At 42.6% G+C, this 18,455-nt stretch overlaps 2 protein-coding genes across 3 annotated transcripts in view; one reads left to right on the forward strand and one right to left on the reverse strand.

The window, feature by feature from the left end:
- CPXM2 (carboxypeptidase X, M14 family member 2) overlaps nucleotides 1–18,455 on the forward strand; it is a 136,976-nt gene that overhangs the window by 66,369 nt on the left and 52,152 nt on the right. For both annotated transcript variants that reach the window (XR_012754215.1, XM_075348511.1), the window contains exon 6: nucleotides 17,381–17,465. Coding sequence is in view for 1 of the 2 variants with exons in the window: in XM_075348511.1 (XP_075204626.1) it covers nucleotides 17,381–17,465 (85 nt within the window). In the remaining variant the exon portion in view is untranslated. The remainder of the gene's footprint in view (nucleotides 1–17,380; nucleotides 17,466–18,455) is intronic.
- LOC142310800 (uncharacterized) lies at nucleotides 10,823–16,245 on the reverse strand. The gene is made up of 2 exons (XM_075348510.1): nucleotides 16,140–16,245; nucleotides 10,823–15,944 (listed from the first exon to the last, which is right to left on the reverse strand). The coding sequence occupies exon 2, from the start codon at nucleotides 15,737–15,739 to the stop codon at nucleotides 11,576–11,578; it is 4,164 nt and encodes a 1,387-aa protein (XP_075204625.1). The 5' UTR covers nucleotides 15,740–15,944; nucleotides 16,140–16,245; the 3' UTR covers nucleotides 10,823–11,575.

An 18,455-nucleotide genomic window follows, 5' to 3' on the forward strand; every position in this document is an offset into this window, starting at 1 on the left:
GGTTTGGGGTGGGCTGAGCCCAGCACCCCCATTACAGACCTTAATAAAGTAGGCAGATTACTTATGTTTTTCTGTATTACACAATGTATCTATAAGGAATGGATTTATATATCGAGTCTAATGACAGCAATCCAGCCTGGAGAGCTAAGCGGGGCCCAGTATAATAAGTCCCCGTATAGGGCATGTGTCAGAAGAGCGTGATGTGATTCTTTATAACTATTATGCTCTATTTATCCAGCATAATATTGTGCAATGTTGCTCATAACATGAATGAAGAAAACAAATGAGCAGAGATTAGCATACATTGCTTATTAAAAGCAGAATGCATCTGTTCCCCGAGCCGCTCTGCTTCTTCACTTTTGCACCTTGTCATTCCTTTCACACCTCGGTGTATTTTTTTCAGTAGATAACACTTTATATATCTCTTTGGATTTAACGCAATGAGCAGATTGACTGTTTGAAATGAGATTAAATTTGGATTTGGCTCTGAGAAGATTTCAAAACATTTTTAGAGATGCAAATCATCAATACACGAGTTTTTAAATGCGCGATAAAAGAGTTTTCTGGCACCGTAATGATGATGCCTTGTCATTAAGGGATATGGACACCTTTGATATTCAGAATTTGAAATAAGTATTGAACATGTCACCAATTTCTAAGTAAATATATTTCAAAAGGTACTATTGCTATTAATTTTCCATATGTCCAGAACAACACATCCAATCAACACAGGCAAAGAAATCAAATCATAGATGTCCATACATTTTGTGATATGTAATAATGCGAAATGATGCAGGAAAAAAGTATTGAATGCTTAAAGATAGATGAGTGCAGAAAGCCATGGAAAGTCATGGCACAAGCTGAAATCTGTCAGTAATTAGAAAGTGTCTTTAAAGACACTTCTGAAGAAACGTGCACAACTGGACAGCGACATATTTTTCTTATCCAAATGCAAAAAGGAGAATCTGACCCCCAAAGGACTCTGGAGGGAGTACAAACTTATGATGACCTTTGACACATTCAGAGCAGGGATGAATGTGTCTCATGGATTCATGTCTTTTTACATCAGTTAAAAGATGTGCTCCTCTGACCATCCGAGCGTGTCACAGCCCGGACCAGACCCTGATCAGAGGACAATAAAACTTTCACACTGAACTGCAGCAATATTTATGGCCACAACAGTTATCCCCTGCCATAGAGATAGTTCTGTTTTATATAACTTGTTTTTTTTTTGTTGTTTTTTTTTACTGCACTATTCTAAGTCCTGTTGTGTATAAATATGTGACTCTTCAGATTTTGTGTTATACCATACCTGATGAAGAGACCTGAGTAGTCTCGAAAGCTTGCAATTATTACCATCTTTTCAGTTAGCCATTAAAAGGTATCAACCACTGAGGACTCTCAGTTCTTTTAAACATTTTTAGTAATTAAAAAGTAATCCTGCCATAATATCAGCTAATTCACTGATGTCCTGTAAAAAGGTATCTCATTACCAAGCTTTTACACAAGAAACATCTCATGTAGGGTAAAAGCAGTGAGCTGTTGCAAGACCTTATTATTGCAAAACATACAGATGGCATTGGTTTCAGAAAAATGTCTAAACTACCGAAGGTTGCAGTGAGCAGTGTTGGGACACATGAAGAAAGAGATGTGCAAAAAGCCATGAAAACTCATGACACCAGCTGAAATCTATCAGTAATTAGAAAGTAATCCTACCACTTAGTGAAAAACATTATCCGCTGGTTCAACTGATGAACTATAAAAAGGTATCTCATTACCAAGCTGCCACACAAGAAACATCTCATGAAGGTTAAAACTAGTGAGCTGTCTCAAGACCTTATTATTGCAAAACATTCAGATGGCATTGGGTACAGAAAAATTTCTAAACTACTGAAGTTTCCAGTGAGCAGTTTTGGGACACATAAATAAAGAGAGGTGCAAAAAGCCATGGAAGCACATGTCACCAGCTTAAATCTATCAGAAATTAAAAGTAATCCTGCCACTTAGTGAAAAATAACATCAGCTCGTTCAAGTGATGTCTTCTAAAAAGGTGTCTCATTACCAAGCTGCCACACAAGAAACATCTCATGAAGGTTAAAACCAGTGAGCTGTCTCAAGACCTTATTATTGCAAAACATACAGATGGCATTGCTTACAGAAAAAATTCTAAACTACTGAAGGTTCCACTGAGCAGTGTTGGGGCCACAATCCAGAAGTGGCAAGAATATAATTTCATTATAAACCAATCAAGATCAGGTGCTCAATAACAGTGTTCAATTATATAATTTCATTAATTATTTCCATCATATATTATTTTACATTAAGTGTCAGGATTGCTTTCTAATTACTGATAGATTTCAGCTGGTGTCATGACTTTTCATGACTTTTTGCACCTCTTTTACTTCATATGCTCAATGCTTTTTCCTGAGTCATATCTCATTATTACACCTCACTAAATTTATGGACACCTATGGTTTGATTTCTTTGCCTGTGTGGATTGGATGAGTTATTACCGACATCTGGTGAGAAATTCATGTCAAGAGCATCTTTAGAAATATATTTGCTTAGAAAATTGGTGACATGTTCAATACTTATTTCACAAGCTGTAAGCAAAAATTATTTTATACATATTAATGATTACCTTTAGTTAAAAAAATTGCAAAAAAAAATCAGGCTGCAATTTGAATTCCTTTCTAATTTTCAATGGAAAAAAAAGATAGAAAAAGTAGAAACTTCATGATTTCTCTTGAAATCACAGACTTTTTGAGCTAGTACTTACGGTATTACTGTTTCAATGATTTGGGGTAGTGAGATAAATAGACTACTGTTATAGGGTGCTTTACACGCTGCGACATCGCTAACGATATATCGTCGGGGTCACGTCGTTAGTGACGCACATCTGGTGCCGTTAGCGACATCGCAGCATGTGACACCAAGGAGCGATAATCAACGAGCGCAAAAGCGTGAAAAATCGTTGCTCGTTGACACATCGCGCCTTTTCCAAATATCGTTGCTGCTGCAGGTACGATGTTGTTCGTCGTTCCTGCGGCAGCACACATCGCTATGTGTGACACCACAGGAACGACGAACATCTCCTTACCTGCGTCCACCGGCAATGAGGAAGCAAGAAGGTGGGCGGCATGTTCCGGCCGCTCATCTCCGCTCCTCCTCTGCTATTGGATGGCTGCCGTGTGACGTCTCTGTGACGCCGCTCAAACCGCCCCCTCAGAAAGGAGGCGGATCGCCGGCCAGAGCGACATCGCACCGAAGGTAAGTCCATATGACGAGTGTTAGCGATGTTGTGCGCCACGGGCAGCGATTTGCCCATGGCGCACAACCGACTTGGGCAGGTACGCTCGCTAGCGATATCGGTACCGATATCGCAGTGTGTAAAGTACCCTTTATCCCGAGACATAGCATCCAACTGGAGTGGATAACTGTCATATTTACAAAGCGTCTGGTCATATCGGGTTAGTGTCCTCCTGACGCTCATGTATCAAAAACTACACCTGGAATCCCTTCAGCATTGCTCAGGTTCTTACGTGCCATAAGTGGAAAAGTCTGAAGTGTTGCCAGATATGATAAACAAATGCTGATTTCTTGCTTCAGGAACAATTTTTACATTACTTTAGGTTATTAAATATTTTAGATATTTTGTTTGGAAAACACTCATTAAGAGTTTTGAAGTTTGATTGAGGCCATTTCTGCAGTAAAGCATGAGCCGTTACACCTCTGATCCCTCCAAACAGAAGCAGGGAGACCCCATGAATTATTATGGGGTTGTGGGGTTCGGTTTGTGTCCATTTTTATTACAGAAGAGAAAGCGCAAGAAGCTGAACTTTTTTCCCATTGTTAAAATGAACACGTTGGAACCCAATTTGTCCCCATAATTATCACTCCCCCCCCCCCAGTATCATTTGCATCAGATATGCAATGGATTAGTTTTTTAATTTAATGCTGTTTGTTCCCAAAATCTGTCACACGTAGTATTGCTCAGAACTCGCTGATTGTCATGGCAGCATCAGACCCTGTTCACACTACAGATTCTAACACTCCACCCTATGGTTTCTCTGGTGTTTCTGGCAGGCAGGCTCGGGCATCAACCAGCTTTGTTCTGATTCATGGTCAGGCTAGCAAGAGTTAACCTCTGCTTAGTCTGCGGGTTACTGCTGGGATCACATATTGAAAACCTATCACATTTGCTCTCTACCTTTTTATTGTATACCAATATCAATAACTAAAAGTAGATATTGTTTTCAACCAAATATTTATACTACTTTTTATATATAAAACCATATACTTTATTATAACAATTGCACAAACATACATGGATTGTTTAAAATCAGGGAGGAAAGGAAGGATAATTGACCCTATTCCTTTTCCTACCTTACGACAGGGGTCGGCGTCCTAATAAGAGAGACGCCCCTGTTCCACGACGACTGACCCTAGGTAATCCCTCCCTGCGTATTCAAAGTGTACTCCCCTCAAGAATGAAACACCCCAACAGTAGTAACACCACAGTGAGGAAAAAGGGGGGTGCTCAGTCAGTAATGGCTAATTTGTCTGTATCACCAATATAACCACTGAGGATTGAGCGACCACTGAACACCTGTCCTGGGACTCCCCATACAGACCGGAGAAGATACCTACTGCGGTGGATTCCTTCACTGTCACCCCACTGTGGGACTGGAATCAGGACTATGAGTATGTCGGTTACTGTCTGCTAACACAGAGGACAGTACTAAATTAATACAGGACACCCGGGGGATCGCCCACTTGGAGGCACTGAATTCCTGAATTAAGGTTACTCTTTACGGCTGGCAAGCTTAGTGTGGTAATCAAATGAATCCTATCTAAGAGTCAAAGGCATTGTGGAGCCATAGAATTGTAATAGACAGACGCATATCAGTAAAGTGGAACGCTTGAGACCAAATTTTAGCTATACTCCGGACACATCGGTGCTAAACACTGGATGAAACAAGCATCCACATAGGAGGACATGTCCTTAACCTACACATTTTTGGGACACAACTCCAGTGAGTCAATACTCCCACACATCACAACCATCTTTTAAAGTGATGAAAAAAGGAGTTCACTAGCACGGAATTGCCAAAAAGAAAATCTTCAAGACCCAGTCACAAAGCCCCTGATGAGCCCTCAACTGTTTAAAGGGCGAAACGCGTCGGGCAGTCTTTGATACGGCTAGAAATAATTTTGGGCATTTCTTGAATAGCGAATTATTAATATCTAACTCTCTATATCTAATACTGAGCACACAGACCTAAATGACAGCTCCTGACCCTAAACCCCCAATCCTCAGTGGTTATATTGGTGATACAGACAAATTAGCCATTACTGACTGAGCACCCCCCTTTTTCCTCACTGTGGTGTTACTACTGTTGGGGTGTTTCATTCTTGAGGGGAGTACACTTTGAATACACAGGGAGGGATTACCTAGGGTCAGTCATCGTGGAACAGGGGCGTCTCTCTTATTAGGACGCCGACCTCTGTCGTAAGGTAGGAAAAGGAATGGGGTCAATTATCCTTCCTTTCCTCCCTGATTTTAAACAATCCATGTATGTTTGTGCAATTGTTATAATAAAGTATATGGCTCTCTACCTTTTTAAGATGGTGGAAGCTGTCTACCTAGGCCGACTATAGTTTATTGCTGTGTTGGTCTGTGTGCTGTTGTGTCTCACTCTTGCTGGTGATCATATTGCTTGGTGATTGGTGTTGTTGTGGAGTTCTTTTTTGAAACAGTGTAGTCATACGAAAGAAAGGTTGGCACTCACCCATGTACTTGAAATCATGTCCTTTATTTCATCCGGTGAAGACAAATTGGGGGGGAATGGCGGATGCGGGGTAGCAGGTGGACGACTGCAGCCGTTTTGCATGGGCGGTCGTGACCTGATGGTCTTTAGTGCTAGATGCCCCCCCTATGCAGGGTGTTGTAGAGTTCTCCCATCGTCTTGTTGTTTCCACCCTGCTCTTATTTTCCTCTTACATCTTATTGTCTTATACCTTTGTGTGAGCTGCTGAGAGATAGAGTTTTGGTTTCCCCTGTTTGTTTATCTTTGTTGGTTTAATCAGTTTCCTGTCTGGCACTCCCCTGAGGTAAGAGGGAAGGAGTATAAGATCAGGGCTGGTCAAGAGCAGGGCCAGAAAGGCGGCTCAGACATCATCACCTTCAGCGGTAACTCTGAGATCTGGGATAGCTGGGGCTCCCCTAGCCTGAGGGCTAGTCTAGGAGCCCCTGTCCCCATGTATCTCCATAACCACTGTGACAAAAACAGAATAGACTAATGGAATGTTAAAATGTGAATGTAAACATAACCCTATGCATAAGAAATGCAAAAAATAAAACAATGAATAAAAACTTCAATGATTATTTATTGTGCTTTATCGGGATTCACAGATTGGAAAAGTGGCGGTAACGTCTACATGCCAGTCTTTATAAAGCACCAGGAATCTGCTACAGCTGCATGATAAATACGCTTCATTATTTGTCACATTTACACAAGTAGCTAATCGTCCAGTGAAATATTCCTGCTGCATGTTAACCCTTCACCTGCTGTGAGCAGCTCATTATTTAATGATGCTTTCTTTTGAAATGCTCTGCAGTGTTCTGCACGGGGACAGTGAGGAGGCGAGCAGGTGTCGCGGGGGAGGTATCTGTCTCTCTCACATTTTCTATTTACAAGGCACCGGCTGTTTCTGTACAACAGACTGGAGATGTGACACACAAATGAGAAAACACACACATGCCCGATACTGGTCCTGCGCTCAGATCTGCCATGTCACAAGAAGCGCTGATGGAAGAAGAAAGACGAAAAATCCTCCTGTAATTTCCTTACTTTTCTACACTCAGTATTAAGTGTTGCTTTTGTATTTGCAACAGGAATTTTGATTCCAGATATGCTGAATGTGAACACTGACCTGAGCAGACAAAGGAGAGTCCCTAACACACAAAACGACAATATCCATTGGCATAACATTCTCACTATATAGCAGTATAGGAGACTTCACTATACAATAGAGGCAAGCAGTAACAAATGTATAGTGAGGAGGATCACCAGTAAGAAATGTATACTAAGGTGTATCGCCAGTAAGAAATGTATACTAAGGTGTATCGCCAGTAAGAAATGTATACTAAGGAAGATCGCCAGTAAGAAATGTATAGTAAGAAGGATCACCAGTAAGCAATGTATAGTAAGGAGGATCGCCAGTAAGAAATGTATACTAAGGTGTATCGCCAGTAAGAAATGTATACTAAGGAAGATCGCCAGTAAGAAATGTATAGTAAGAAGGATCACCAGTAAGCAATGTATAGTAAGGAGGATCGCCAGTATGAAATGTATAGTAAGGAGGATTGCCAGTAAGAAATGTATAGTGAGGAGGATCACCAGTAAGAAATGTATACTAAGGAGGATCGCCAGTAAGAAATGTATACTAAGGTGTATCGCCAGTAAGATTTATATACTATGGAAGATCGCCAGTATCAAATGTATACTAAGGAAGATTGCCAGTAAGAAATGTATACTAAGGAGGATCGCCAGTAAGCAATGCATACTAAGGTGTATCGCCAGTAAGAAATGTATACTAAGGAAGATCGCCAGTAAGAAATGTATACTAAGGAGGATCGCCAGTAAGAAATGTATACTAAGGAGGATCGCCAGTAAGAAATGTATACTAAGGTGTATCGCCAGTAAGATTTATATACTAAGGAAGATCGCCAGTAAGATATATATACTAAGGAAGATAGCCAGTAAGAAATGTATACTAAGGAGGATCGCCAGTAAGCAATGTATACTAAGGTGTATCACCAGTAAGAAATGTATACTAAGGAGGATCGCCAGTAAGAAATGTATACTAAGGAGGATCGCCAGTAAGAAATGTATACTAAGGAGGATCGCCAGTGAGAAATGTATACTAAGGAGGATCGCCAGTAAGAAATGTATACTAAGGAGGATTGCCAGTAAGAAATGTATACTAAGGTGTATCGCCAGTAAGATTTATATACTAAGGAAGATCGCCAGTAAGAAATGTATACTAAGGAAGATCGCCAGTAAGAAATGTATACTAAGGAGGATCGCCAGTAAGAAATGTATAGTAAGGAGGATTGCCAGTAAGAAATGTATAGTGAGGAGGATCACCAGTAAGAAATGTATACTAAGGAGGATCGCCAGTAAGAAATGTATACTAAGGTGTATCGCCAGTAAGATTTATATACTATGGAAGATCGCCAGTATCAAATGTATACTAAGGAAGATTGCCAGTAAGAAATGTATACTAAGGAGGATCGCCAGTAAGAAATGTATACTAAGGAAGATCGCCAGTAAGAAATGTATACTAAGGAGGATCGCCAGTAAGAAATGTATACTAAGGAGGATCGCCAGTAAGAAATGTATACTAAGGAGGATCGCCAGTAAGAAATGTATACTAAGGTGTATCGCCAGTAAGATTTATATACTAAGGAGGATCGCCAGTAAGATATATATACTAAGGAAGATAGCCAGTAAGAAATGTATACTAAGGAGGATCGCCAGTAAGATATATATACTAAGGAGGATCGCCAGTGAGAAATGTATACTAAGGAGGATCGCCAGTAAGAAATGTATACTAAGGAGGATCGCCAGTAAGAAATGTATACTAAGGTGTATCGCCAGTAAGATTTATATACTAAGGAAGATCGCCAGTAAGATATATATACTAAGGAAGATAGCCAGTAAGAAATGTATACTAAGGAGGATCGCCAGTAAGCAATGTATACTAAGGTGTATCACCAGTAAGAAATGTATACTAAGGAGGATCGCCAGTAAGAAATGTATACTAAGGAGGATCGCCAGTAAGAAATGTATACTAAGGTGTATCGCCAGTAAGATTTATATACTAAGGAAGATCGCCAGTAAGAAATGTATACTAAGGAAGATCGCCAGTAAGAAATGTATACTAAGGAGGATCGCCAGTAAGAAATGTATATTAAGGAGGATCGCCAGTGAGGAATGTATACTAAGGAGGATTGCCAGTAAGAAATGTATACTAAGGAGGATCGCCAGTAAGAAATGTATACTAAGGTGTATCACCAGTAAGATTTATATACTAAGGAAGATCGCCAGTAAGAAATGTATACTAAGGAGGATCGCCAGTAAGAAATGTATACTAAGGAGGATCGCCAGTAAGAAATGTATACTAAGGAGGATTGCCGGTGAGAAATGTATACTAAGGAGGATCGCCAGTAAGAAATGTATACTAAGGAAGATCGCCAGTAAGAAATGTATACTAAGGAGGGTCGCCAGTAAGATATATATACTAAGGAAGATAGCCAGTAAGAAATGTATACTAAGGAGGATCGCCAGTAAGAAATGTATACTAAGGAGGATTGCCTGTGAGAAATGTATACTAAGGAGGATCGCCAGTAAGATATATATACTAAGGAGGATCGCCAGTAAGAAATCTATACTAAGGAGGATCGCCAGTAAGATATATATACTAAGGAAGATAGCCAGTAAGAAATGTATACTAAGGAGGATCGCCAGTGAGAAATGTATACTAAGGAGGATCGCCAGTAAGAAATGTATACTAAGGAGGATCGCCAGTAAGAAATGTATACTAAGGAGGATCGCCAGTGAGAAATGTATACTAAGGAGGATCGCCAGTAAGAAATGTATACTAAGGAGGATCGCCAGTAAGATATATATACTAAGGAGGATCGCCAGTAAGAAATCTATACTAAGGAGGATCGCCAGTAAGATATATATACTAAGGAAGATAGCCAGTAAGAAATGTATACTAAGGAGGATCGCCAGTGAGAAATGTATACTAAGGAGGATCGCCAGTAAGAAATGTATAGCATCTGGTGCCTTGCCCCTGGTGTATAACATCCATCCCGTCGTCCGCAGTGTATAGCATCTGGTCCCTCGCCCCTGGTGTATAGCATCCGACCCCTAGTTACCAGTGTATAACATCCGGCTCCTCACTCCTGGTATATAACATCCAGCCCCTCACATCTGGTGTATAACATCTGGCCCTTCACCACCACTGTATAATATCTGTCACCTCGTCCCCAGAGTATAGCATCTTGCCCCTTGTCCCTGCTGTATAACATCTGACCCCTTGCCACGGTGTACAGCATCTGCCCCCAGTCTATAACATCAGGCGTCTGAGCCCCAATTGTATAGCATCCAGCCCATTATCCCCAGGGTATAACATCCAGCTCCTTGCCCTCGGTGTATAGTGTCCTGCCCTCGTCCCCCGTGTATAGTATCTGTCTCCTAACCCCTGGTGTACAACCTTCAGCCCCCTGCCATGCCTTCTGCCTTTACTAACATGTGACAGAATGGCTTCAGCACAAAAACTATAGCCCCGCCATAAGCGTCATGACATGGGTTTCCAAGCAGCTGCATGCAGCCTTACATCACCAAGCACAATGCCGATCATAAGCCACCATCACTGGACTCTTGAGCAATGGAAATGTGTTCTGTGCAGTGATGGATCATACTTCTCTACCTGGCGTCTGATGGACAAGTCTGGGTTTGTGAATACCAGGAGAATGTTGTCTGTCTGACTGGATTGTGCCCACTGTTCTGGCACCCTCAATCTGTGCGTTGGAAGACGAGTTGACAGACAGCTTAACTCTTTCCCATCAATGCATTGACTCGGACGCTGGGGGTCCTTTACAACTTTTATTAATGAGATCAGTGTAAAACTACAAGAAATAAATGAAAATACTAAGTACAACATACAACATATCTGAGTTACATAGCATTCCATTTGATACAGGACATGCAGGGTAAATGCACTACATGGCGAATACATATTAGCTAATGACAGGATAATACTTGCAGAACAGACCAACTACATTATAATTTTGATGAGCCCTAACCAGGGGATCATAACTCACCGACTGTGCTATGTAGAGGCAAACATAAGGAGCAGAGATCTGGAGAGATATTCAGCATGCAGAATGTGTGTGTTCATGTAACTGAAATGGCTGCTGAAGAAGAAGGGGCAGAGCCTATGCAAGGTCTGATGGGTAACTACATAAGCCTTGGTAGGACAATTTTCATTGCACAGTAACCAGTGAAACATTAAACTAACTGCAGTAAGACAACATTGTCAACAGATGGCGCTGTTGGATATCACTGGACAAGTGGACAGTATCAATGTCAATTACTAAATGTAATCTTATTACTTGGCATAATAAAATAATTATATGCATTTCTATGAAGGCATGACACTCCCCGTCTGGCATCCGGGGGAATGCCACAAACTTAAACTAGAGCAATAGAATAAGTTCAGATACAGGTCTAAGAAACAGCTTTCCACTTTGCTTGGGAATCTTGATTTCCACTTTCCTGACCTGTCCGTCTTGACTTGGGAAGACCTTGGTTACCAATCCTAGAGGCCACTCGTTCCTTTTAGACTGAGTGTTCTTCACTAGGATGACGTTCCCAGGTTTCATGTTGGGTCTACTATCTTGCCATTTCTCTCTTGTCTGTAATGTAGAGAGATATTGTTTTCTCCACTTAGTCCAGAAAAGGTCTACTAACATTTGAACTCTTTTCCATTGAGATTTTTACAAGTCTTTTGTAGTAAACTCTCCAGAAGTCGGCATACTCACATTAAACTTCTGGGTGAGGAGAGTTGAAGGGGTGAGCAGAGATAGGTCATCAGGGTCATTGGATATGGGAACCAGTGGTCTGGCGTTCATTATAGCTACTACCTCGGCCATGAAGGTTGTTAGAGTCTCATGAGTGAGCTTCGAAGGACCAAGTTGCAGAAAGATGGAATCGAGGATTCTGCGAGCGATGCCGATCATGCGCTCCCACACACCTCCCATATGAGATGAGTGCGGTGGGTTAAAGGTCCACGTACAACCTAGTTCTGAAAGACGTCTTTCTACTTGGTTAATGTCCAGATTTGAGGGAATCTTTAGTTCACCACATGCTCCTACAAAGTTAGATCCTCTGTCAGAGCGTATATGCTTTACATGTCCTCTGAGAGAAATGAATCGTCTGAAGGCATTTATGAAGCTGGATGTGTCCATTGTCTCAATGACTTCTATGTGTACGGCTCTAATACTCAAACATGTGAACAAGACGGCCCAGCGCTTGCTGTTTGCATGTCCTCCCCTAGTCTGACGTGTGACAACTGACCAGGGACCAAACACATCGAGGCCCACGTTAGTAAAAGGAGGTTCGGTACTCAAACGGTCTGCTGGTAGGTCTGCCATTTTTTGGGATTGACAAGAACCACGGAGTTTCCTGCAGATGATACATTTGAAGATGACTCTACTCACAAGTCGCTTAACTCCTGTTATCCAGAAACCCGCTTCCCGTAGGGCTCCTTCAGTTATCAAGCGCCCTTGATGTCTAACCTGTGCGTGATAATGCTCAACCAGCAGGAAAGCAACATGGCCGTGAGGAACAATGATTGGAGTACACTCGTCATTTTCAAGCTTTGCATTTGAAATTCGTCCCCCGACTCTCAGCAGTCCTTGAGTATCCACAAACGGGTCCAGTTTTTTAAGGGGACTATCTTTTGGGACACTTCTGTGGTTCCGGAGGGACTCTAGAGTCTGGGTATAAGCTTCATGCTGTACACAACAGATGATTGCGTGTTTGGCTTGCGTGAGCTCTTCCACTGTGTAAGCTTTATGACAACGATGCCAGCCTTTGCATGGAGCTGGTCTCGATTGTCTGTTTTTAAAGGATCTAATGACATGTATCAGGCAAGTCAAGGCTCTGTAGGCCGATCTCCAGGTAGAGAATCTGAGGAAGCGGCTGGAATCAAGGTGCCTGTTGGTGATCGTTGTGCTAAGTGTGGAAACTTGAGGCTGTAGCTCTACATCTGATTCGGGTTCGAAGAGTTCATGTGTATGTGTCTCGTGAGCAGTGGGTACTGGTTGATACAGAAATGCAGGTCCGACTAGCCAGTTAGTGTCTTTGAGGCGTGGTGCCGATACCGCTCTGGTCGCATGGTCTGCAGGATTTTGGTCGGTTGGTATTTTGAATATTTTGTCCATGAAAGCAAAGAAATGTACCTCCATTTCTGGCTTCTTTGAGAAACTTGGCTTTAAGTAGGTAAGGCGCTTTAGTGCCATCTCTTTGTTGTTAGGAAGACAGGGTCTTTGTGGCTTGAATGGTAGTGGAGCCACCCAGCTGTCGTTTTCATCCTTGTGAAATCCTTGATCCATTATCTCCAGGAAGGTCTCATCTTCAATGGAATGGGCTCGTTTATAATCTTCTTTGGTCTTTTGAAAGACAGCGCACCCTAGATGATCTTTGTCTCCGTCGCACAATTCATCCATGGCGTATCTGTCTTTCCCACCATCTAAGTGTGCTGAATTGGTGAGATTTTCCTTCACTGGGAATTTGTTGGGGCAGGGTAGGAAAAAGGATGGACGGCCACTCTCCAATGTGTTCGTGTAGAGAGATTGGATGTTGTTCGGCTTGGGAACTTTTCCGAGGCAGACGTCCCCTATAACTACCCATCCTAGATCTAGCTTCTGAGCGTAGGGCGAGTTATGAGGACCGTTTATCTGTTTCCTCACCTTGTGAACTCTGATGATGTCTCTCCCCAGCAAAAGGACCAACTTGGCTTGGGAATTAAGTGCAGGAATGAGATGCGCTATGTTTCTCAAATGGGGATGGTGTAGTGCCGCTTCTGGAGTGGGTATCTCTTCTCTATTGTTCGGGATGGCATTGCACTCGATTAATGTAGGAAGGGGTAAGGATGTCTTCCCATCTAGGGATTCGATTTGATAACCTGTTGCCCTCCTGCCAGATTCTTCACTCACTCCTGTACATGTTTTCAGTGAGTAGGAGCAGCTAAGTCCCTTGATTCCAAAGATGTCAAAGAAAGCTGAGCTGGCGAGTGATCTATTACTCTGGTCGTCGAGTATAGCATAGAGTTTAACCGCTTTTTCTCTGTAGCCCATAGGGTAAACTGTAACCAGACAGATCTTTGAGCAGGATTTGTTAGTGAGACCTTCTCCACAAACTTGAGTGCACTGGGGTGACACTTCAGGAGGTGTACTGTCTGTCTCCTCCCCGCCGTGCTCTGTAAGTCGGTCGATGTGCGTGGAATTCTGTGGGGCTGGTTCTGGGTGTAGAGCTGTGCTGTGCTCTTGACTGTTACACTCCGAACAAGTGATACTGGCATTGCAGTCTCTAGCTAAGTGAGATGTGGATGCACAACATCTGTAACATATGTTGTTTTCTCTGAGGAAGATTCTACGGTCTTTAAGAGATTTTCCTCTAAAACTCCTGCACTGTTGCAGTGGGTGAGGCCTTTTGTGTAGGGGGCACTCTTTGTCTGGGTCAATTGTTAGTGACCCTTCAGGTTCTGTTGTACTGTGGGTCTTGCGTGATGAATCTGTAGCAGACACATTAGTTTTGTGTACAGTGATAGGTGAGCCTCGAGGGTTGCGTACTGGAGCAGGCTTACCTGTTCGTGGGTTGATGGGATCTGCGGTGGAAAGGTCAAAGCTGGGATCATTCCTGATCTTGGCTTGCTGGCGCACAAAATCTACGAAGACATGGAATGGAGGAAACGGCACGTTGTGACGTTGTTTGTAATCTGAACCCCGGTTCAACCATTTCTCTTGCAGACTGTAAGGCAACTTATTCACTATGGGTTTAATACCTCTGGCTGCATCTAGGGACGCGAGGCCTGGCAGGTCTCCTTCAAACTTGGCGACTTGGAGTTCTACCAAGAGGTCGCTCAATTCTCTTAGCATGTGAAAGCTCTTATTAGAGATCTTGGGAAAGTCCTCCAACCTTTTGAAGAGGGATTCTTCTATCCTCTCTGAAGAGCCATAGCACTCATCAAGTCTCTCCCATAACAGGCACAAACCTTTGCTCGGGTGGTTGATGCTGATATCCCTGATGCGTTTTGCATGTTCTGCTGATTCGTTTCCTAGCCACTTGACCAAGAGATCGATCTCTTCATTGGCAGAGATGTCCAGGCCGGCCGTGGCGTTTCTGAAGGAAGCTCTCCACGCTCTGTAACTTTCAGGACGGTCGTTAAACTTTAAAAGACCTTTGGTGAGTAACTCACGGCGTGCGAAGAACTTGAGGAAATCTGGTAGCTCTTGATTTCTGAGAGGGTGGTCCTGATACATGTTGCTATGATGAGGTCCCAGTGAGTTATTGTTGCCATCAAATACGTTGTCGCCATGATAGTCACCATCGGGGTCCTCCATTTTGGGACGGTTCGCTGTGTAATAGGAATCTACAAACTTGGGTGCAGGTGACACTGATGGTGTTAGGTGGACGGAATTACCTTCATGCTTAACATGGGATGTTTGTTGAATGAAGGTTGATGGCTGAATGGCAGGATTAAGTCTCTCTCTTGGAGCTGAATGTAGACGGTCGTCTGATGCGGTATGCTTTAGCACGTAGTCTGAAGTGCGTTGTGAGATATCCCGATGACTGAGTTCGGGTCCGAGCCTTAACCTGAAACTTTTACTGTCGCTGCGTGCTGCTTCTTCTAAAGCCTGTACTTCAGCTTCTGCTGCTGCTGCTTCTGTGTCTACAGCAAGTTTTGCAAGGTCGGCTTCTAGACGTGCTTTTTCTGTCTTTAATTTCAACTCTTGTTCAGCAAAGGCAGCTCTCACTTTGGCGGCTTCCGCCTTCGCCCTGGCGGTGGCAATTGCAGCGCTGCTCACAGACTTCCTTGAAGCTGACGAGCTTACATGGGAGCGTGTTACATAAACTTCAGATCCTCTATCTGACATGGTGTCTGTATGCGGCTTGACTGCTCTCTGATAGAAGTCGGCGTCTATGCTTCAACCCCGTTAATAGCAGTCGTTTTACTGTTCTGGCACCCTCAATCTGTGCGTTGGAAGACGAGTTGACAGACAGCTTAACTCTTTCCCATCAATGCATTGACTCGGACGCTGGGGGTCCTTTACAACTTTTATTAATGAGATCAGTGTAAAACTACAAGAAATAAATGAAAATACTAAGTACAACATACAACATATCTGAGTTACATAGCATTCCATTTGATACAGGACATGCAGGGTAAATGCACTACATGGCGAATACATATTAGCTAATGACAGGATAATACTTGCAGAACAGACCAACTACATTATAATTTTGATGAGCCCTAACCAGGGGATCATAACTCACCGACTGTGCTATGTAGAGGCAAACATAAGGAGCAGAGATCTGGAGAGATATTCAGCATGCAGAATGTGTGTGTTCATGTAACTGAAATGGCTGCTGAAGAAGAAGGGGCAGAACCTATGCAAGGTCTGATGGGTAACTACATAAGCCTTGGTAGGACAATTTTCATTGCACAGTAACCAGTGAAACATTAAACTAACTGCAGTAAGACAACATTGTCAACAGATGGCGCTGTTGGATATCACTGGACAAGTGGACAGTATCAATGTCAATTACTAAATGTAATCTTATTACTTGGCATAATAAAATAATTATATGCATTTCTATGAAGGCATGACACCCACTATATAGTTTGGTGGAGGCAGGATAATGCTACTGGCTTGTTTTTCATGGGTCGGCCTTGGCTCCATAGTTCCTGTGAAGTTAAATCTTAAAACTTTATCATACCAAGACAATGTGGATAATTGTAGCTTCTAACTGTGCAGGAACAGTTCATCGAGGGCCCCTTTGTGCTCTCCAAGACCATGCCAGTGCACAAAGTCCATAAAACCATGGTTGGTGGCGTTTGGTTGTTGAAGAATATGACCGACTGTCCAACTTTAACCAAATGGTATCTCAGTGGTGGACAAACTATATGTGCGAGCTGTACAGATGGACAAAAGCTCAGAAGGCAACACGGCCTATTGACATCTTCACAATTTGTTAGATTGCATGTTAAGATCTGAGCTAATGGATGACATAGTCCACGATGACTAGGAAATTGTTAGAAACACAAGATAGGCACTTGATGAGATATTGGAGAGCAAAGGATCTATATTCTGTTTTTGTACAAGAGCCTTTGCTGTCCGTGGCCACCACAGCCTCATTGAACACCTTTGGGAAGAAATAGAATGGAAATTGTGAGCCTGGCCCTTTCCTCCATCAACACGGCCTGACTTCACAAATGCTCTTCTGGAAGAATAGGCAAGCCTACAAACGTGAATCCAAGAGACACTCTCCAAATCTCAACCCTATCCATAGATGTGATTGATAAAATCTTCACATGATAGGCAACATAACTGCTAGTGTCTCGTCTATGATTGTGGTAGAAGCCAATGAAGAATCCTGCTGCATTTCTAATGATGTTTCCCGTGTGATTTCTTGTTCCTAACTCTTCATAGAAGCTTCATTACCCATTTTATATACTTATCTTATATCTACTGGTTTTTGTCCATGTCTTCTCATGATGAATGTTCTTACCCTAGGAGTGATTGGGTCACCTCTTATCGAGTCATGGTCAGTAATGACAGTCACAGCTGGATCTTTGCGAAAAATGAAACCGGAGATCTGGTAAGAAAAGTTGGGGTTTTTTTTGCATTTTAAATAAGGATGAGCGAATTTAACAAAATTTGATTTACAAGACTTGTCCAAATTTACTTGGAAATTTGATTCACATTGAATTTATTTGCCAAAAATGGAATTGTTGGTAAAAGACATTTATTAAGCCCGCTTTACACGCTACAATATATCTTACGATGTGTCAGCGGGGTCACGTCGTAAGTGACGCACATCTGGCATCGTAAGGTACATTGTAGTGTGTAACAGCTACGTGCGATTGCGATTGAATGGTAAAACGTTCATCGCATACACGTCGTTGAATCCTGACGAATTGCACGTCAGGTTGTTCAATGTTCCCGAGGCAGCACACATCGCAGTGTGTGACACCCCGGGAACATTGAACAGATCTTACCTGCCTCCCGCGGCTCCAGCCGGCAATGTGGAAGGAAAGAGGTGGGCGGGATGTTTACGTCCCGCTCATGTCCGCCCCTCCGCTTCTAGGTCGCATCGAGGTCGTATGGACGGGTAAGTACGTGTGACGGGGGTTAATCGTTTGTGCGGCACATTCAACAAAATTGAACGTGCCGCACATACGATGGGGGCGGTTACGATCGCATACGATATCGTATGCAGAATCGTAACATGTAAAGCAGGCTTTAGTCTCTTGGGTCACTCAATGCCCAGAACATAGTAAACTGAGGAATTAAAAAATAAAAAACATTATACTCACCTCGAGTCTCACCTGTCCTGTCACTGTAGCTCCAGCCAGACCTCCGCTGGCCCGCTTCCTTCCTCCAGCTCCAGTCTTCTCTTCCGTCATTATTCACTCTTCACTAGTGATGGGCGGACCCAGACTGTAAATCCGTGAGGTTTCAAAAGTATCCGGGTGCTAGTTGTCAGGGAACTCCGGCTAATGATCTGGATTCAGCAACTTGGGAAATAAAAAATAAATAAAGGTAAAATAAAGAAAATAAGAATAAATCAAGCACACTATACTTACCG

This window comes from Anomaloglossus baeobatrachus, chromosome 5 (assembly GCF_048569485.1).
Source record: "Anomaloglossus baeobatrachus isolate aAnoBae1 chromosome 5, aAnoBae1.hap1, whole genome shotgun sequence".
NCBI classification, from domain to species: domain Eukaryota; kingdom Metazoa; phylum Chordata; class Amphibia; order Anura; family Aromobatidae; genus Anomaloglossus; species Anomaloglossus baeobatrachus.

Excerpts from the sequence above, each read along its gene's own strand:
- LOC142310800 (XM_075348510.1), bottom strand. The coding sequence starts at position 15,739 with ATGTCAGATAGAGGATCTGAAGTTTATGTAACACGCTCCCATGTAAGC.